Genomic DNA, 19670 nt, shown 5'->3' with positions numbered 1-19670 from the left:
ACAAGTTTAAACCAGTTTCTGATCACTTAAACCGGTTTATGTGTACTATATCTGTTCTAAGGCTAATTGGTCAGCTACAATGATTGGGAGTGTCAGTCAAACACCTCCCATAAGCACTGTTCATATTTTGGTTTTCTTGGTTGACTGTAGGATTCAGAGCTCACTTGAAACCAATTCCATGCTTTAAATATGAGCAAAGCACTTTAAAATACCTTGGCTCCCATTATGCATGTGGTACTGAGGTGCACTTAAATCTAGCAGCTATGCAAAACTGATCATATGTGGGTCTGAAATATTATTGTGACAGGGCTTCCATTGTTCTTTAACTCTTAAAGAAAAAAGCAACAACTATCTTGTTTTATTCCAACTTACTGTTGACTTTCTTGGGAGATCTTCTGTCTATTTAAGGTATCTGTTATGCTGTATTCAACATCCTACAAATAGAAAGAAAGCAACTATGTATACACACAGGGAAATATAAACATATTTTTCAGTACAGTAGTTTAGAAAAAAAAGCCTAAGTGGTATCAGATAATTTTGGTAAGTCATTTGTAATACTGAGAGCATTTTAACCCCGTTAACCTCCACTATAAATTAAGGTCAAGGGGTTTCTCAGCTGTGTATTAAACATTTAAATTTCAGCAGGAAGTTTAAGGTTGCACACACCTTTGTACATTATGCAGTGCTTCCTGTTGCTTCATGCACACACAGTTTAAGATAGACTATAAGCAAGCTAATTTACAGAAGTACAAGGTTATTTTTGTTATTGTCATTTTTCTGGTATTATGTATTACTTGTTGTTACTAGCTAAATATTTTTTTCAAAAACTCACAGCCTACAATGGTAAAACACTAGTTACCTTCTACTCGACTGACTTGTGTTTTTGTCATTCTTGTGAAGTTTTGCTTTTCATATATAGCTGCTGAACAAAATCCCTTTTTTGGGCCAATTAATTTTGTCATTCACCAAAATAGGAAATGATGTCTATCTATTTTTTTTTATTTTGATACACACTCTTGGAGTGCTCAGTGCAGTCCTATTGCTCCATACAATTATTTTATTTTACTCCAAATTTATCTACATTTTTTTTCTTTTCCCTCCAGGTATCTCTAAGACCCTGTATTTCTAAAGAAACCATTCAGATCTTCTTCCTGAGCAATTCACGGTCAGAGTGCCATAGTTCATCATAGTAATAAAAACAAAACAAAAAAACCCTTTCTATCTGTAGCAGGCCATTCACAGCGCCCTTGACTTGGAGCCCAGAGAACTCACTGCAAGTCTTTCCCATGACTTCAAGTCAAACCTAGTGATGATAATTCTGAAGGAAACTGGTTTATAAAGCACTGTTGGAGCATATCATAGCTCTAAAGGGGGACACTTACTTTTATTTGGGTTTGGAGAAACTTGTTAGCTGAGATGAGCCTCATTGCTTCAGCCTGAAAAAGCAATCCAACAGGGTCAACTAAAATGTAGCAAGACATGTCCAAAATAGCAAATCCATTGAACTGACATCTATTTCAACAACTGAACAGAAGTACATGTTGTTCCTTTCTTAGCATTATTAAATCATGGTATTAGGAGAAATAGAGAAAGCAGGTGGTTCAATTAGGTTGCTGTTCTAAGTGATAATATGCCTGCCACTTCTATAAATTATCAATGGACAGATTTAGATTATGGATTTATTATTGTAATTTAACAAGACCTTACACGCATTTAAATAAGAATTAAGCAATCAAGCATTGGCTCCGTCGGTTAACGCTTCATGCTGCTTGGAGGGACTGCTTCACTCTCAGTCCTGTCTCTCACTGGCTAAGAGTGCTTAGAGTGGTTTTATGTGAAGCCTTTTAGGCCACAGTTGCTGCAGCGTCTTTTCTTAAACTATGAGCGCTGTACAACATTGCCATCTGCTGGGTGTTGTTCCTCATTACAGCCCAGGTACAAGTCAGTCCAAAAACAAAAGGTATGACCAGAAATTTACAACTCATGAATAATCATACCACTTGTAATAGGTATCTTTGAAACAGAGGAATAGAGTCTCTCAGAGAGATTTGTGGTTTTTACAGAAAAAGAGTTCCCAATATAATGATATTTTTGGCTCTGAGGGGCGCCTGCTGTGCACCATGGACTGCTTTGCAAAAGCAAATTTTCAGAAGAACTCTTGGGCTTATATCCTTTGTTTGGCAGCAAGAGAATGGAACAGTGTAGTGACTGAATGATGCTATTCATCTCTCTAACATGAACACTATATACGTTCATCTATGTTAGTCAAGGCTGTGTCTCCAAATAAGTGTTGTCATTTGTGGGCAGCTGCGTGCTCTTGAAACAAGTGACAATCTTTTGTCTTATACAGTTAGGTAAGAGCACAAGGGGATGACTGAAAATTCTCGCAGGGAAAACAAAGCATTTGAATGCACCATTCAGTTCACAGCAAAGCAAAGTGACACAGTGACAGTCTGTGTGCTTGCGCTGGTAAAGACAAAACGTGTGTGTGATTTTTGGTGTATATATTTTTGATAATTTTCCCTGGATACCACATCTTTGTATGACTGCTCTGTTGCATAGCAGTACAACTGAATATCTGATATCCTGTCAATAGGCTAAACCACTGCAAAGGATAAAAGGGTTGGAGAACTTTGAGATGCTTATCAAAACCTAAATTCTAATACAAACATTTTTTTGTTTATACCAAACATTAACTGTGACATATTTCACTCTCTGTGTAAGCAGGAAATGTTCAGGCATTATTTATTTGCATGAAATTACTTCATTGCTTAACTTGTTTGAAATTCCTATTAACCTGACCATTCCCAGGGATGGGTGCACCTGGCTTTATTTAGAGCAGCTAATATTTCTACCTACACAAAATCCAAAACAAAGGTAATTGTCTTTTTAATGTCTTAGATATGAATAGTGTGGGCACTTAGAAACCCTATGCTTAGCTTGTCATATTGTTAATAGTCCCATGACCATTCACAATGCATAGATAGGCTCATAAGGCAGTCTCTGCAAGATCTGTGTCAGACTGTAGGCTGCCTGAGCCAAGGATTATCTACTACAGTGTTTTGTGCAGTGTCCACCACTATACAATTTCACTTGGGATCTCAGAAAGCCACTACTACTGCTACTACTAATAATAATAAGTAACAAATATTAACACTGGTATTTGTATTAATAGACAAGTCTAATAATAAGTTTTGTTGATTTATTGTTTATTTGATATTAACAATATATTACGAAGCTCATTTTTCAGCCTGGGTTTGACCAGGCCTCTCTTTTTGAATATGAAGTTCTGTGGTCATGTTTAAGTTCATTTAGACATCCAAGTAATCAAATTTTCAGGCTCATTCAGTTGTCTGAACAGCTAGTCTGATTCTAGAAGGACTCCATACTGACCTAACTCTGCTAACCACTGATGTTAAAAATGAGCATTTTACCATTGCCTTCAATGAGAGAAGGGTTTTGTCAGTTATGAGCAATTCTCAAAAATTCTGTAATGATTCTAGCAGTCCACATAGTAATTAGTACCCACCGGGTGGAGGAGCAAAAGGAGAGAGTAAACCTGACCCTGCATCTTGATAAACTCTCTTTTCCTCCACCCACCCCCAGCCTGCCCCGCCAAATCGTATGATTACAAAGCCCCAATCCTATAACATGGTGTATGCGGAGCACCCTTGTGTCTGGCCAAGCTCAATTTACTTCAGAAGTCCACCCAGATGCATCACTTTGCAGGATCATAGCCCCAGATACCCTGACTATTGGAGCCTTAGAAGTATCTGGAGTAGCTGTGTATGTCTTCAGAGAAGAAAATAAAGACTACTGAGTATCAATATCCTTTCTAAAAAGCCTGTCACCAAGGAAGCTAGATAGGGATACCTCCCAGGTAAAATGAACACAAAATGCTTAGAAATAATTATCTCTTGCCTCTATCTCTTTAACAGTCTTCTCTATGGTGTTTGCAACCCCAGCATGAGTCATGGTTTCTTTAATCTCTTTCTCTAAAGCTTGTATTTCCTCCCACTTAGCGAGAACTTGACACCTCATAGATTCAACCTTCTCTGCCAGGGAGACTTGTTTCTTTACAGGCATTTTCACTGCAGGGTCATCATGGGTTTCTGGAACTGTAAAAAGGCAGGCATGGTTAACAGGACAGCATTCGTAAAAAAGAGCAAGTTAGCTATATTATGCTAAACTGTTCCAATCCCAGTTTGAGGGCCCAGGTAAAATGGCTAGACACCTATACTTAGAAAGATTTCTTTGTTAATTGCACAATATTTTACTGCATTTGTTTCAAAGCGTGGCTCCCTCCCAACTATCCAGCTGCCCTGCTCATCTGCAAATTTGCTAACCAACCCTGAGAAGCCACACGAGTTCCAAACTGTGCTTCTTATTCCAAGCAATGAGCATCTTTTTCACTCACCCCCATCCCAGAGAGAGGTGGCATCAATTTTGTGTCTTTGAGTTCAGCAGTTTTCTCCACGATCACATTCAAAATAAGAAATAGCAAACACACCCTGTCCATGATCAAATATTTTGTAGCCTGCAAAGCACAGGCAAGTTTAAAAGAAGGGATTTCCAAAAGACAGTATAGCCATATATAAGGGTTGTAAAGAAGACATGGACTGCAAAGTGTTATTGTTGCAGTTAAGGCTCTATATACTCAAGAAACCTGGATCCATGTCTTGCCTCAGCCACAGAGTTCTCTTTACCAAATACCTTAAGCCTGCTCTACACGGCACTGTTCTGCCTACAAAGCACAAGGTCTTCTGGCAAAATTAATCTGTGTTCAAATTTCAAAGCTCTTATGTGCTGGCAGAACTCCCCCTTAATGCCAACACAGTTTCACTGTTCCTCCCAGGTAAAAGAAGGTTTCTACTAGGGCTGTGCAAAGCTTTGGTCCATGGTTCGATTTGGGGGAGATTCGGCCCAATTCGGTGGCTGAATCTCGAAATCTGAATCGAATCACGGGACGCTTTAATCTCTCTGAATCAATTCAGAACCCTCCCTCAGCCATTTGGACATAAAGATGGATTTAAATGATTTTTCTACGTACCTCTAGGTAGCAAGGGCTCTGAAACCTGCTGTGGTGGGGCAGATGCAGAGTCCCACAGCAGTGCAGGGGGCTCCCAAGCATGCTCAGCAGCAGACCCGGAAGTGGACCAGAAGCACTTCTGGTGCACTTCCTGGCCCACTGGGGAGCACACTGGGGGTCCCTCTGCACCCCCCCTGCTCAGCAACTGGTGCTCCTGGGTCTTGGAGGGCACCCGGGATCCCCTTGAGGCTGATCACCAGGCCAGGGGGGCAGTGGGGGCAGGGCCCAGCATGCTCCCTGGCTGACCCAGAAGTGGACCAGAAGTACTTCCGGTCCTCTTCTGGGTTCACTGCCGAGAATGCTGGAGAGCCCCCCCATGCTGCTGTGGGATGCTGCATCTGCCCCAGCACCACCATGATCACAGCCATGCTGCTACCTCAAGGTATGTAGAAAAAACGTTTAAAACTGTGCCTGTGCCCGAATTGCTGATATGCCAAATCAGCATCGAATTGGCAGATTCAGATTTGGCCAACTCAAATTGGAAACAGTGATCTGAATGCATGGATAGAATCACTGTCCCTGATTCGGGCCAAATCCAAATCCTAATCCAGCAGCGGGCAATTATTTCGGGTGGAGGGTGGCTTACCCAGTTTTGGCAGGCTGTCGAGGGCTGCATGAGGAGCCCTGCCCCTTGACATGTGCCCCACCCCTAGTCACCATCTTGGGACCAATGTCCCAATGTCTTGGGACCAATGTCCCAGGGCCAGCACTAGTGGGGCCCAGAGCAGGACGCAGGCTGGCTGGGGTCTGTGGAGTCGTGCTGGGCTCCACCAGCAGGGAGAGGGGGGAGCTGGCCCAGCTCCATAGATCCCCTGCTGGCCAGGACCCTGCACTCCTGCCACCCTGCTCTGAGCCCCGCTGTCACTGGCCCCAGGACACTGGTGCAGGCCCCATGCTCCTGCTGGCTCCCACACCTGCTCACTCCCAGTGCTCCCCAGCCCCGCAGTACAGGCGGGGGGCAGCGCATGCCCTGACCCCCTGCTTGCTGGCAGGGAAGAAGCTGGTGCTGAGCACAGGAAAAAGTGGCCCCTTTCCCACCCCATGAGCAGTGCTCCCTGCTGCAGGCATTCACAGCCCACACGGGGCTGTCTGAAGCAGGCACAGGCACCCCCAGGCAGGCTGTGAGCAGCTGCAGCACGGGGCGTCAGGCACAGGGTAAGCAAGGGGTCACTCCCCCACCCCCCGTGCTCAGCACCACCTTGTAACCCCGCCCCACTGCCAACCTGGGCCCTGTGCCAGCTATGAGCTCACCCATCAGGGCTGCATGTGGTGACAGCAGCTGGCCCCCCACCCCCCCACACACTTGCTGTGCTGGGCAGTGTTTGCCACCGCTGCCTCTGGGCGGCCCAGCGCAAGAGATCCAGATGGACAGCAGCAGCCAACACTGCCCAGCATGGCAAGCGGGGGGGCCAAAGCTGCTGCCACCAACAGGTAAGCCTGGAGCTGGCATGGAGCCCAGGCTGGGAGCGGGGCGAGGTTATAAACTGGTGCTGAGCAGGGAGCATGGGTCATGGGGCAGGAGAGGGGCCACTTTTCCCCACACTCAGCACCAGCTTCTTCCCTGCCAGCGAGCAGGGGGTCAGGGCTGTGAGCTGCCGCCCTCCTGTACCACGGGGCTGGGGGGCACTGGGAGTGAGCAGCCAGCGGCCTGGGGCCAGCGCCAATGGGGCCCAGAGCAGGGTGGCAGGAGAGCAGGGTCCCAGCTGACACGGGCTCTGTGGAGCTGGGCCAGCTCCTCCCTCTCCCTGCTGGTGCAGCCCAGCCCGGCTCCACAGACCCTGCCAGCCTGTGCCCTGCTTTGGGCCCCACCAGTGCTGGCCCTGGGACATTGGTCCCAAGATAGTGACCAAGGGGCGGGGCACCTGTCAAGGGGCGGGGTTCCCCATGAGGCCCTCGACAGCCCGCCAAAACTGGGTAAGTAGTCCTCCACCCAAAATAATTGCCCACCCCTGTTCTACACTGTCAAGCAGCCAGCAAAAGGCAATATGTAAAACATCTTGATATCTTCTGCCAGCTTTAGCAGTGGCTTCAGCAGCTGGTAACTTTCCAGGGCACAGCTGCTGCACCAAACCAGATGAATCCACAAGAAGATGCAGGTGTGTCCAGACGCTGCCTTTACCTGTTGTTTGCCACCAGAATTCTGGCTGGCAGAAGAGGTAAGTATAGGCAAGTAGGTGTGTGCAAAGCTTCGGTCCCTGATTCTATTCGGCACAGATTCGGCCCGATTTGGTGCCCAAATCTCCAAATCCAAATCAAATCAGGAGAGCCTTTAATCTCTCCAATTGAATTGGAACCCTCCAAACCAATTCAGAGGGATTCAGAGATTTAGACATAGACACAGCTTTAAATGTTTTTTCTACATACCTCACGGTAGCAGGCAGCTCGTGAACGCTGCGATGCTGGGGTGGATGGAGTATCCCACAGGAGCACAGGAGGCTCCCCAGTGTGCTCATCAGCAGACCTGGAAGTGGACCAGAAGCACTCTGGTCCACTTCTAGGTCTGCTGGGGAGTGTGCCAGAGGTCCTCCTGCACTCCTGTGGGATGCTCCATCTGCCCCAGCATCGCAGCATTCACAAGCCACCTGCTACCTTGAGGTATGTAGAAATAACATTTAAAGCTGTATCTATGGCCAAATCACCGATTCTCTGAATCAGCATTGAATCTTCAGATTTGGATTAGGCTGAATCAAATCGGGGACAGTGATCTGAATCAGCTAATCAAATCACTGTCCCCGATTCGGGCCAAATCTGAATCAAATATGGCCTGTTTCACACACCACTATAGGCAAATTAGTCTCTCTAGGCCTAATTTTTTTCCATCTATCAAATGACAATTAATAACACTGCCTTTGTAAGAGCTGTTATTAGAGCTGGGTGTGTGACTGAGTGAGTGAGTGAGTGAGAGAGAGTGAGAGAGAGAGACAGAGTGACAAAGACCATAAAAGAGCCATACTTAGTCATACCAATAATCCACCTAGCCCAGTATTCTGTCTCCAACAGTGGCAAGTCACTGTAGATACTGTAAAGGGAGAGTACATGAATGAGACATGTCTCAAGTAATCCAACCCTGTCACCTTCCTTGGCATAACTGATTTAGGAATGTCAGAGGATGCATCCCTGATTGTTGTATTTAATACCTTCCAATAGAGCTGTCATCCATGAATCTGTCTAGTCTTATTTTAAACCTATTTACATCTACAACTTCCTGTGGCAATGAATTCCATAAGTTAACTGCACACTGGGTGCATCTACACATGCAATTAACAGGTAGCAATAAACCCTGGCACAGTTTGCACCAGAGTTTATTGCTCCCGGTCACAGTGTTTCCATGTATGCCCACAACTACAGCACTCTAAGCTGGGATAAAGCAGCCCTGGCTGGCCATGGGGGCCTGGGGAATCAGCCTGCCAACCCAGAGCTTCTCTATCCTGGCTCAATGCTGCCCCCTGCACTGTAGCACCCTCATGTCCCAGCCAGCCTGTCACCATCTACATGTGTGTTTTGGTGCATGTAACTACTCTGCTGTAGGATAGTACTTGTCCCAGACATTACTATCCTACAGCAGAGTTAATTAATTTACTGCACCCTAATATGGGCACATGTGTACCTGGTGATGCTTTAATGCAGAGCTAATTATTCAGCTCCATAGTAAAGTGCACATATAGATGCACCCACTGTGTAAAATCTGCCTCCTGCTAAGTCCAGTGGGTGTCCCCTAGTTCTTGTATCCTGGAGTTTGGTATATAACAGTTCCCTACTCACTTTATCCACACTCCTCATGATTTTAAAGACTTCTATTATATCCCCTCTCAGCCTTCCCCTTTTCTAGCCTTCAGTCTTTCCTGAGATACAGCAGAAGAGTGTGTTATTTGCTGGGGAAAAAATGCAGTTTTAGGGGGACCACAACAGTTCACAAATTAGGATAAAATTCAGTTAATGGTTTTTGACATTTTCAAAATAAAATGTTTTGAAATGAAAAATTGAAGGGGTTAAAGTGGAGTTAAACAATCAAGAACATTTCATTCAACCTGATTTTTTCCTATTTCTTCTGTGGGATAAAACAAAACACAAAAAAGAATCATTTGGGAGCAACTCAATATGAAGTGTTTTCATTTGGACAGTAAGCCCCGCTCCCCTCCACCCCCCAGTCAATTATTCACACTTCTGTTTTATTATGGGTTTGTACAGTTCCTTGCACATCGTGGCCTCAATCTCATGCCTGGGGCCCTCTCAGCACAACTGTAATAAAAGAAAAGGGGAGAATAAAAACAGTACTTGACTCCTGCTGACTTTGTTTTAATTCCTCTTCACCTGAAACTTCCCGTACATGCAGTTAAGAAGGTGGGAAAGGGAAGATTAAGGATAACTGGATGAGTATCTTTGAGTTGTAATCCTTTTAAACAAAGTAAAAGCATTTCTTTTTTAAAAGACTTCTAACTCATTTTGCGCAACTCCATTTTTCAGAGATGTCTCAGCCTTGAAACTTGAGATTGTTTTATCCATTAGCCCTGCAGCATGTCTAGAGCCAAAGCTTATTGCTCTACTGGGTTAGCTGAAAGGCTTTGGAATTCAAAGCCTGTACCAGGCTGCAGAAACAACATAGCAGGGCAACTGCATTCCTAGCATATATTTCATGAAGTAAATGGAGCTACATCAAAGAGGAATTTGAACCACTTTATTTCCTGAGGGATGAAAAAGCAGAAGTATGTTTGATTATACAACACCTTTTATGCAAAAAGCTTGTTCAGAAGAGTGAGTTTATATAGTCATATTAATGGCCAGAATATGGCAATGATAACAGCTCACACACAACCTGGGGTAAAATATTGTTTTCTTTATTGAAGAGGAAAGTGTGGGCCAGAGCAAGGTTATCTCTTCGTCTTTCACTGTGCATTGAACTTAGCTGCCTTAGTTATATCAAGGGCAGAGTAGGCAAAAGGCAACTCTACAGAAAACTTCTAGGAAACTGTTTACTTTGTCTATTGATATAATTTAAGTTTACCAATTAATATGTTCTCACCAGGCTATAAGAAGCAGCAACGCTTTGTGTCTGCATCATATACAAAATTTAACAAATGCATAAAATATAAATTTATTGTGCAGTAGAACTGTGTGAAGCTTCGGTCGCCAATTCGATTTGGATTTAGAGATTTGGCCCAATTCAGCAGCTGAATCTCCAAATCTGAATCAAACTGGAAGACCATTAAAAGGTCCACATTGAATCCAAAGCCTCTGAACTGATTCAGAAAAGATGCAAAGAGATTCAGAGGTTCGGATCAGCTGGGGAGAGACAGGCACAGCCAGGCGGCTGCAGGTTCTCCCACGGCTCCTCCAGCTGCACCCGCCTCTCCACAGAAGAAGTCCCCATGGCTGCCCTGTCCAGCCCCATCCCCAGCCTGGCCCCAGCCTCCAGGCACTTAAAAAAAAAAAAAAAGATAGATAGATAAAGCCCTACACTCACCAGCTTTGGCAGCAGCAACTGGGGGCCTCTGAGGGCTCATGGCAGAGCCCCCCACATGGCACAGGTACAGCATGGCTCAGTAGGGCACCGCGCGCTGTCTTGGAGTTGGGGTGGCTTCAGGTATCAGCCAAAGCCCGGCACCACTCAGCCCCACCAGCCCCAGCTCCCAGACAGCCCACGGCCCCCTGCCAAGCCATGCTGCACCCATGTGATGGGGCAGCTGCCGCACCCATGTGATGGGGCAGCTGCCGCACAGGTGCCAAGCAGGGGGAGGGGGAATTCCTCCTCCCCCCGCACCCCACACTGTGTGGGAGGGCTCTGCCACAAGCCCTCAGAGGCCCTAATCATTGCTTCTGCAGCCAGTGAGTGCGGGGCCCTGGCTTTTTTTGTTTTATTTTATTTTGTTTTTTTTAAAGTGCTGGGAGGCTGGGGCTGGGCAGGGCTGGGCAGGGCAGCCATGGGGGCTACTCCTGCAGCACCCCGAACCTGGGGAGAGGCAGGCACAGCCAGAGGAGCTGTGGGAGAACCTGCAGCTGCCCAGCTGTGCCTGCCTCTCCCCAGCGGATCTGAATCTCCAAATCAGCATCGAAACAGCATCAAATCTCCGATTCTGATTTGGCCAAATCAAATGGGGATAGTGTTTCAAATCACTGAATCGAATCACTGTCTTCCAAATTGGCCAAATCCCAATCCAAATCGAATACTTCCCTATTCACACAGGCCTACTGTGCAGTCATATTTGACATACTAGATTCTAGCCTAATGACATTTTACAGATTTCAGAAATGTCCCAGCTCACCATAAAATAGTCTGCTTTCCTTTTGGAGATTTCTAGATTTACATATTCTTTTCATTTTGGAAACAGCTGAATGACCTTGCTTCAAAGCCCACTGAAGTCAAGTGGAAACTGATCAAAGGAACTCATTTTTCACTCAACATATGATACACTTTGTTGTCGTTGTTGAGGCCAATAACTTAGTAAGATTTCAAAGATAGATTGGAGAGTTATATGGATAACAAGTGTATGCAAAGCTATTATAGTTAATGTTAAAATAGGATTTGGAAGGGTTATAAAACCTGAAGCTGATTGTTTTAATGGACTCTATTTAGAGGTTAGTAGGAGATCTTCATGAAATATCAGCTTATCCTGTATCTGCCAAAAGAGGATTTCTGGAAATTTCCTTTGAGGCCTCTAACGCTATCCGGAGGATGCTGAACAAGATGATCTGTGGGTATGACCCAGTATGGCAATTTCTACATTCCTTAATAAATGGAACATCTCCTACTGACTTTTATGGGCATCATGTCAGCCCCAGAGCAAAAGAAACATAATAAAAATGTTACTCTATTCCATAAGGGGCCCTGTACTCCAGGATGATACCTGGAGAAGAAACCACCAGCAGCATCTGTGGCACCACCGATCGCCACTAGCTGTCGCCAATGCTATCAGCAGCATTTGCGGGTGGTCATTAATCATCAGTCAGTGCTTGCCACCCCACCGCACCCCCCGCCACTGACACCACTGCAACCACCAGCAGGAGCTCCCCACTCACCACCGCCATGCCCCTCCCTCCACCGCCTGTGGTCGATCGCCGTGCCCACCCCCCCAGCCTCCGGAGGCACTCATCGTTCATGTCTGTGTTGTTTTGTTTTGTTTTGGCTTAAAAGCTACATTGAATTTTCCAGTGCTCTGAGTCATACTGTGTTCTGTTTTTTAATATCAATCAGAACTGAATTATTACTTGCCTGCCTTTTCCTCAGGAGTTGGGCTCACCCACAGTTCAATTTCAAGTTCATTTCTGAGTCTAAAATGGAACAAAAGAGAACAATATGTTAGTGTGATGACAGCCATGTTTTCATTACCATACTATGCACTGGAATTGAGATCACGCAGTGCAAGGAAGCCTGAAGTTCTTATTCATGTGAGGATTCATACAGATGGCCATAGGGCAAATTCTGCTCTGAGGTTTACTTGTTTACTAGTGTTAATCCCAGACTTTGCCTCATTATCCCTGCCCTACTAGGAGTATAGTCTTGATACATCATTTGACTAGACCTTTGTTCCATGAAAAAGGTATCGTGACACTGGCAACTTCCTTTCTGAGAAAACAGAGTGTTTATGGCACTGAAGCAATGACATACAACCCAGCAGCATGTGTGGACGAGCTAGACATGTGACACTTTGTAAAGCAAATCACAAAGTGAGCAATTAGTTTATTGTATACTTCAACCTCCTCACCAGCCTTCTGCTTGCTAACTCATCTCTCCTGTACTTCTTAAAATTCTAAGAAGTTTCAGGTAGATGCCATTTGAAGAAATAGAGTTATCAACCTTAGAAATAAATAGTTCATTCTTCTCACCCTACAAAGAGAATTCCCCTTCCCTCAAAATTACATGAGACCAAAGGTCAAGAGAAGCTAAATATTGTGGTATGTGTACGAGCTATGCCCTATATATCCATTATGCAACTATAAATAAAAATTTCACAGCTCTAAATTCTGATAACGACCGCTCCTGCAGGGTTTGAAATGAGGATACCACTAGGATGGAGGCATGCTAAGCATTTATTGAAACACAAGATTTCCTTTAGCTCTGAAAAACTTCTAGGCCGAAAATTGTCACAACATTGGAGTTACATTAGGTCATTTTTTTAAAAGTTTATCATCATTCTCCTGGAACTCTGTTCAGCTGGACTTGTCTTAACTAAAGTACCTTTGCAGATGGAAAAAGAAAAAAGTTGTAGGGTTGCTTTTCTGTAGCATATAAACTGAACACTCTATACAGTGGTATGGTATACAGATCCTACACTAACCTTCTCAGCCAAATTCATATCGCTAAGACCTTACCTCGTATCACTCTATCATGTATCCTCTCTCTGTAGGCACATATACACAAGTGTATATTTAGCTACTGTTAATTAGAACCTTATGCTCACCAGCATTTCCTCTATTTTAGAATCAGTCTCTACAACACTTCAGTATCTTAACAAGTAGAGAATCATGAAAAATATGTTTTGAAAGCATAGTGTAAATGGAGCAAAGTGTACACATGTAATAAACTAAAAAACAACTTCAAAATAGATTTAAAAGACCTCTTAAGTTATCTTATCCTGACAAACTTGCTCAGCTGTAAGAGATAAAAGATGAGGGAGGGTGAAAGTCCATCAGATTAATCAGCAGCTTCCGAATTCTTGAGGTGGGTGGCAGGGAATGATGGGTAGGAGCAGGGAAGTTCAGTGGATGTGACTGTTTTGGTGCATATGGGGAAAAAAAAATTAACAGTGTATTCTGTGGGGAAAGGAAAACCAGCTTGTTTCAGATGCATACTTGGAGCATCTACACAGGACGCTATTGCACAGTGGTTACTGCACATTTATTTAGTACTTGTGTAATTAAGTACTAAATCAATATGCAGTAACCACAGCTACTGCTCGGTAGCACCGGCAAACACCTTTTTAGTGATGCTACTGCACAGTAGCATATTAATACTGTTGGTGCTGTGACATGCTACTGCACAGCATTATTCGACTACTGCACAGTTAGCATCACATGGAGATGCACCCAAGAAGAACTCCAGAATAGGCCACTGACAAGGGTCCTTGGACATTCAGCGCACAATCAAACACTCTCAGTAATGTGAGGTATGAACGCTTCCATTTACTTTTGCCCCTCAATGCACACAACCTATTAGAGATAGATCCAATATAGAAGTGTATTACACTTACAGCACTTACTCTTCATTTCTCTCCAGAGCACTTTTGCTTTTCTTCATAAGAAATTGTACATCTCTCCTGGTCTGTTCTATTTCTTGCCTCTTTGTGGCTCTTTTTTCCATACCTCTTGCCTGAGCCAACAAAGTCTGTGAGATTACATAGACAAGAGTGAAATAGGAGGAACTTTTATAACAGGCAGAAGCAAGAAGCATTCAAGAACTTGTATGTACTTTTCCCCTTCACTGCATACACAAGGCCTGGCCTCTTTTTCTTAATCATTTTTAGGTGAAAATCAATCCTGATGGAAGTTTCTAAATGAGGCACTTCATGGGGAAGTGTTAACATTTCCAGTTATGAATCAGAAAAAACTGCTGAACAAGCACCACAATAACCACAGAACTCATTCCAATTCCACAGAGGTTTCAAAAGAGTAGAGGAAACACTGGTACCAGCACAAGGAAGGACTGACGACTATACACATTTCACCCTGCTAGCTGAAAAGAACACCACCCAGCTGAAGGCTCGGTTGTGTGGGACATAATTAGGGTGACCAAAAGGAAAACCAGGACATCTGGGACATTGCCCGCCCCACCACCCCCTGCAAGTCTGCGGCGCTGCTGCAGGCAATGTCAAAGGCCAGTGGGCAGGGGCGCAAGTGCAGTCCACTGGGGAAGTGGGGCTGCCTGATGCACCATGCCACTCAACCTCCCCACTGGACTGCACCCTGTACACCTGCAGTTTTGAGATCCTGGTTTTAATTTTCACCAAGCTGCCTAAGACCAGCCTTTGAAACCCAGGACTGTCCCGGGCAAACTGGAACATATGGTCACCCTAGACATAATTCCTTAGATGCTTTGCCACTGCATAGTGTATTGGTGGTGTGAGACAAGGTACAAGTTCACTTCTGTCCATGGTGCCAGGTTCAGCATTACTTTCCACTGTGATCTCAGCAGATCAGATGTAGTACACAGCAACACAACTCAGTCCAGAAAGCCATTAAGGACGGGAGAGGATGTCCAGCTGTAAAATCCTTATCCCATTGAAATAAATGACAAAATGTCCAGCAGACATAGGATTTTCATGCATGCAATTTTTAAAAAAATCATAAATGTAAAATAAACCTCTAAAAATCAGCACAAACTAGAACTGCAGACTTACCATTTGCTGAGGGAGAAGCAGGGCAATTGTTGACTCCTTTCTATGCCCATTTTGGAACTTTCTGACATCCTACCTCCTTCCTTGTCTGCTAGGAGTAAGATGTGGCTGGTACAAAAGTTGGTGGAGGTACAGGAAACCCTCACTATTTGTGGGTTCAGCATTTGCAGTTTCAAATATTTGCAAATGCCGAACCCACTTCTTAAATACACTTAAAGGAGCTCTTCGGGATGTCTGTGCTTGCTGCCATTGGGCTCCTGCCACTGCTGCAGTGCTCCCACCGATGCCAGAGTAGCTGTGCCCCCCTCAGCCACTAGGGTCACTGCATTCATGAACGCAAGATTCACCATTCGTGGGGGATTTGGATTTCACCATTCACGGGTGAGGGTTGCCTGTACTTAAATCAGCTTTATGCTAATAGAGAGTTCCTCTATACAAGAGGAATTCTCCTCCTGCTTCAATGCTATGCAGCACAATTTGGCCTTACTAGACAGGGGAGTCTGGCTTGGAATATTTACATGGCCCTATGTAACTTCCAGTACAAACACTAAAGTTAACATTTAGATGTGCTTGCCCCAAAAGCCACTGAAGAAGACCTTTCCTTACTTCAACTTCCCTGCTTTTTGTGCCTTAAGCATACTGTTTTCAAAACATTCCTGTACAGAGCTTCCAAACTGCAGCTTGACAGATATTCAGAATCTTTTCCCTACCATTTGTGAAGGTGATTCTGTATGAGGCGGATGTATGCTCACCAAGACCTGGAGTGAAACCACTTAACGGTTTCACAAAGACTACCAATACAAATTAGCTGGTGCAGATCCTCACTCACTACCAACTGGGACAGATTCAGACTGGTGAGTTAGTGATAAATAACTTGGAATTTAAATTACAAATGCCACTGAGGCGTTCAGTCAGTTCAAATTCCCTTCCCTGACTAAAAAAGAAAATGGAACATATATTAATACAGGACAAACACTCTGCAGTATTAACTTAATAGCTATAGTCCCCAGGAATGTATACATGTAATAGACTGTGTATAATATAAAGGTAGTGTGTGTGTGAACAGCTTCAGCATATTCAACTCATGCTATTTTTGATCAACTCTTCTGTTTGTGCCTAAAAATCTATCATCTCAGTTTCCATTGCTACTGGTTCTGTAGCCAAAGCTTGTGTAAGTAATAAAGTATAGGGCAAACATTAGATCTTCTTATAAAAAATAAGCACAAATCATTGTTAGAGGTTCAAAATGTGGTTATATCATTAGAACCAAATAATCAAGGACTATACATTTCCAAGTAACTTATATAACCCGGGTCGTACTCCAGGAGGTACCCCCTCTCCAATTAAAGGGATCAAGCATGTGCACAAGCGCTGTGGGAGGTGTAGGGACTCTCCCTCCCCTCATAAAACAGAGCCAGACCACCAATGGGGACTTAACAATATACCTTTGAATACCAGGAACATAACAGGCATAAATCAGAGGGTACAGTGGACATTACAATGCCCCAAGGGGGCAGGATTCAACAAAGGTTAGACACTTACAATCATTGACAAAAAACAGGGTTGATGAAATATAAAACACAAACAACAGAACAAACAATACGGGTTGGTGAAATATAAAAAGGCACAAAATACAAATGTCAAGAAAATATAGGGCCTAGGTACCTGGAGGGGGAGAAAGCACAATGGCCCCTTTCCACTGCAAGATTTCCTTCTTGTTAGTTCACTCACCCCAAGTCACCTCAGCTCGAACTTGAACTCAGACCTCCCACATGGAAGGCAGAAATGTTACCACACAGCTCCCAGTGGTGGCACTACTCTAGCCTGCTAGGGGTCTTGACCTTCCTGGAGCCCCGGCCTCATGTCGAGCTGCCTGACCTCTGACTGGAGGAGCTGGAAGCAGAGCTGGGAAGCTCTCAGGTCACTGCTCAGATCCTTGCTGGAGCGGGGGAGCCTCTCCTGCTGGCTGCAGCCTCTTCTAGGGGATCCTGGAGCCCAGTGGGGAGCCTCTCTTGCCAGCCGCACGCCGTGTTGCTGAGGGTCCCACTGCTGTCTGCAAGTCCTGCTCTTTCAGGCTCTTCTGGGGCTACTGCTCCTGTCCCGCTGGCCCAGCTCTTGCCAGCTCTGTGAAGCTCCTTCCTTATTGTCCCTTGCTGGTCTCTCCTGAATCAGCACACGCTGCCCCTTTTATCCCCCTCCAGGTGACCCAAGGGGCCAATCAAGGGACATGGGGGGTGAGTCTCTGGGGCCTGATTGGTGAGGAAAGGGAATCCCAAGTCCTCCAATCATCTTTTGCCCTTTCCAAAGCCCTGGGCTAGGTCACTGCCAGCTAGCCCGTCCCACTTACATTTCTGTAACATTACAAATGGTGAGAGCACACATGTAATCGAAGGAAACTTCCATGCTGGACACAAGTAAAAAATGACTATTTTTTAAACTTTGAGTCCAAGATACAATGCCTTGATGACCTAACTAAGCATTACTACTGACACATGAATATTACCTTGTATTGTGTTGCAGGCAGCGAGTCCAGAAGTATTGCCATGTACAGCTCATATACATTCTAAACAAATAAAGAGGAAATGGGGGATGTCAGCAAACACTCACCACATGGTTTGGTTCAGAGATGACAAAGCCTGGCTTTACTTCATCACCAGAAAATGTGGTCTACAAGTTCAAGATCATTCTCTGCTCTTGTGCATATTTATTTGATTTATATGCCATCCTTCCCCACCAAAAAGGCTCAGAACAGCTTTTAGCAATAGACAGAACAAGATATAAAAGCAACCAGAATAAAATAGGATAACCAAAAGCTCCCTAAACAGCATCCCAGCCTAGCCTTGCTTGCTAAACTCTTTCCCAAATTGGAAAGTCTTGCAGTGCTTTAGGAGGATGTCCAAGCTCAGGCTCTGGCAGGTTTTAAGGGGGCAGGTGCTGCAAAGCTCAGAAGAGGCTGTATTGAGCCCAAGGCATTCTGCTACCACTGCTGTCATCCCTATCACTATCCATCCACCCCATCCATCATCAGTTCCTCACCTCCCTGCCAATGCTCCAGGATGTTATTTTATTTTCTGCCTTCTGCCAGCTGTTGGGAAGCAGAAGTGCACTTATTGGTCACGTCTACACATGCAATTAATGCAAAGCAATAAACTCTGGAGCTTACTGCTCTAGACCTTATTACTCCCAGGTGTGTCATTTGAATATGTGCTCAGGACCACAGCATGTTGAGCCAAATTGGAGCAACTCCGGCTAGCAGGGAGCTTGGGCCAGCCCAGAGCTGCTCTGACCTGGCTCAATGTGCTTTGAAGGGGCTAGCTGGGGCATAAGAGTGCTTCAGTGCTGGGTTAGCTAGCAAGCAGCCCCTGAACTGAAGGACCCTTATGCCTCAACCAGCCAGGGTAGCATCTACATGTGCACTGCTGCACACAAAAAACTCCACAGCAGGGTAGTACTTGTATTTACAAGTACTACCCTGCTATGAAGTATATTCGTTTCCTGTGCCCCAATAGAGGCACACACGTAGACACCGAGATGTTTACTGTCGAGCAAATTAGTCAGCTCCGCAATAAACATCTTGTGTTGATGCACCAACCCACTGTGTCCAGAACAGAATATGAAACTCATTTTTCTTCACAGTGCTTTTAGATTCTGGTCCACATTAAAGTCTCTATCACAAATGTCCAGCTTAGACTTTATGGCCACCTTAAGAATAGATTTGGTGGCCACAAAGAACGTGATCAAGCCACAATAGATGTGATGGCTTCATAAAGAATGTTAAGTGTCAAAGAAGAAAAACCCCAAAGCACAATGTAGTGTGCCCTACATGAAATGCCTCATAGATTAGGTTCTTGTTTACATAATTAAATGGGGATGAAATTTTTTAATTTAGATAATTCAAATTGGTTTCAGATAAAAGAGGTCAAACATGATCTGACATCTTTGGAGGCTCAATGGAAGAAGCAGGAATCAAACCCAAGTACCCTAACTAGATCCTGCAGGATCCCTGCATGAATATTAGATAAAGTGAAGTGCGCATATCACACAAGGCAAGACCTCCCTTCAGCCTGTTGAGCATTGCAATGAGGAGAAGGGTGCTGTTTAGTGGAGTGAAGGATCAGCCTTTTTGGCAGGGATGCCACCAATGAGCCCTGCACTTCCTGACTACCACTCTAATCCCTTCCCCCTGCCTTATCTGCTGCTCTGTTTTCTGCTTCCTGCCCTGTGCTCCTGGTCTGATCTGCTTGCTGCCACCG

General features: G+C 44.7%; 1 protein-coding gene across 1 annotated transcript in view; it reads right to left on the bottom strand.

Moving 5' to 3' along the window:
• The window catches only part of CUNH6orf118 (chromosome unknown C6orf118 homolog), a 55988-nt gene that overhangs the window by 22665 nt on the left and 13653 nt on the right, over positions 1-19670 (bottom strand). The window contains 6 exon segments of the mRNA XM_019527671.1: positions 373-434; positions 1383-1436; positions 3922-4118; positions 12297-12355; positions 14284-14408; positions 17921-17980. Coding sequence (XP_019383216.1) covers positions 373-434; positions 1383-1436; positions 3922-4118; positions 12297-12355; positions 14284-14408; positions 17921-17980 — 557 coding nt within the window.

The sequence above is a fragment of the Gavialis gangeticus genome, unplaced genomic scaffold, assembly GCF_001723915.1.
Source record: "Gavialis gangeticus isolate Ggan-Ray unplaced genomic scaffold, GavGan_comp1, whole genome shotgun sequence".
Lineage (NCBI taxonomy): Eukaryota > Metazoa > Chordata > Crocodylia > Gavialidae > Gavialis > Gavialis gangeticus.
The sequence above is the reverse complement of the archived record's forward strand: the minus strand, read 5'-3'. Positions and strand labels throughout refer to the sequence as shown.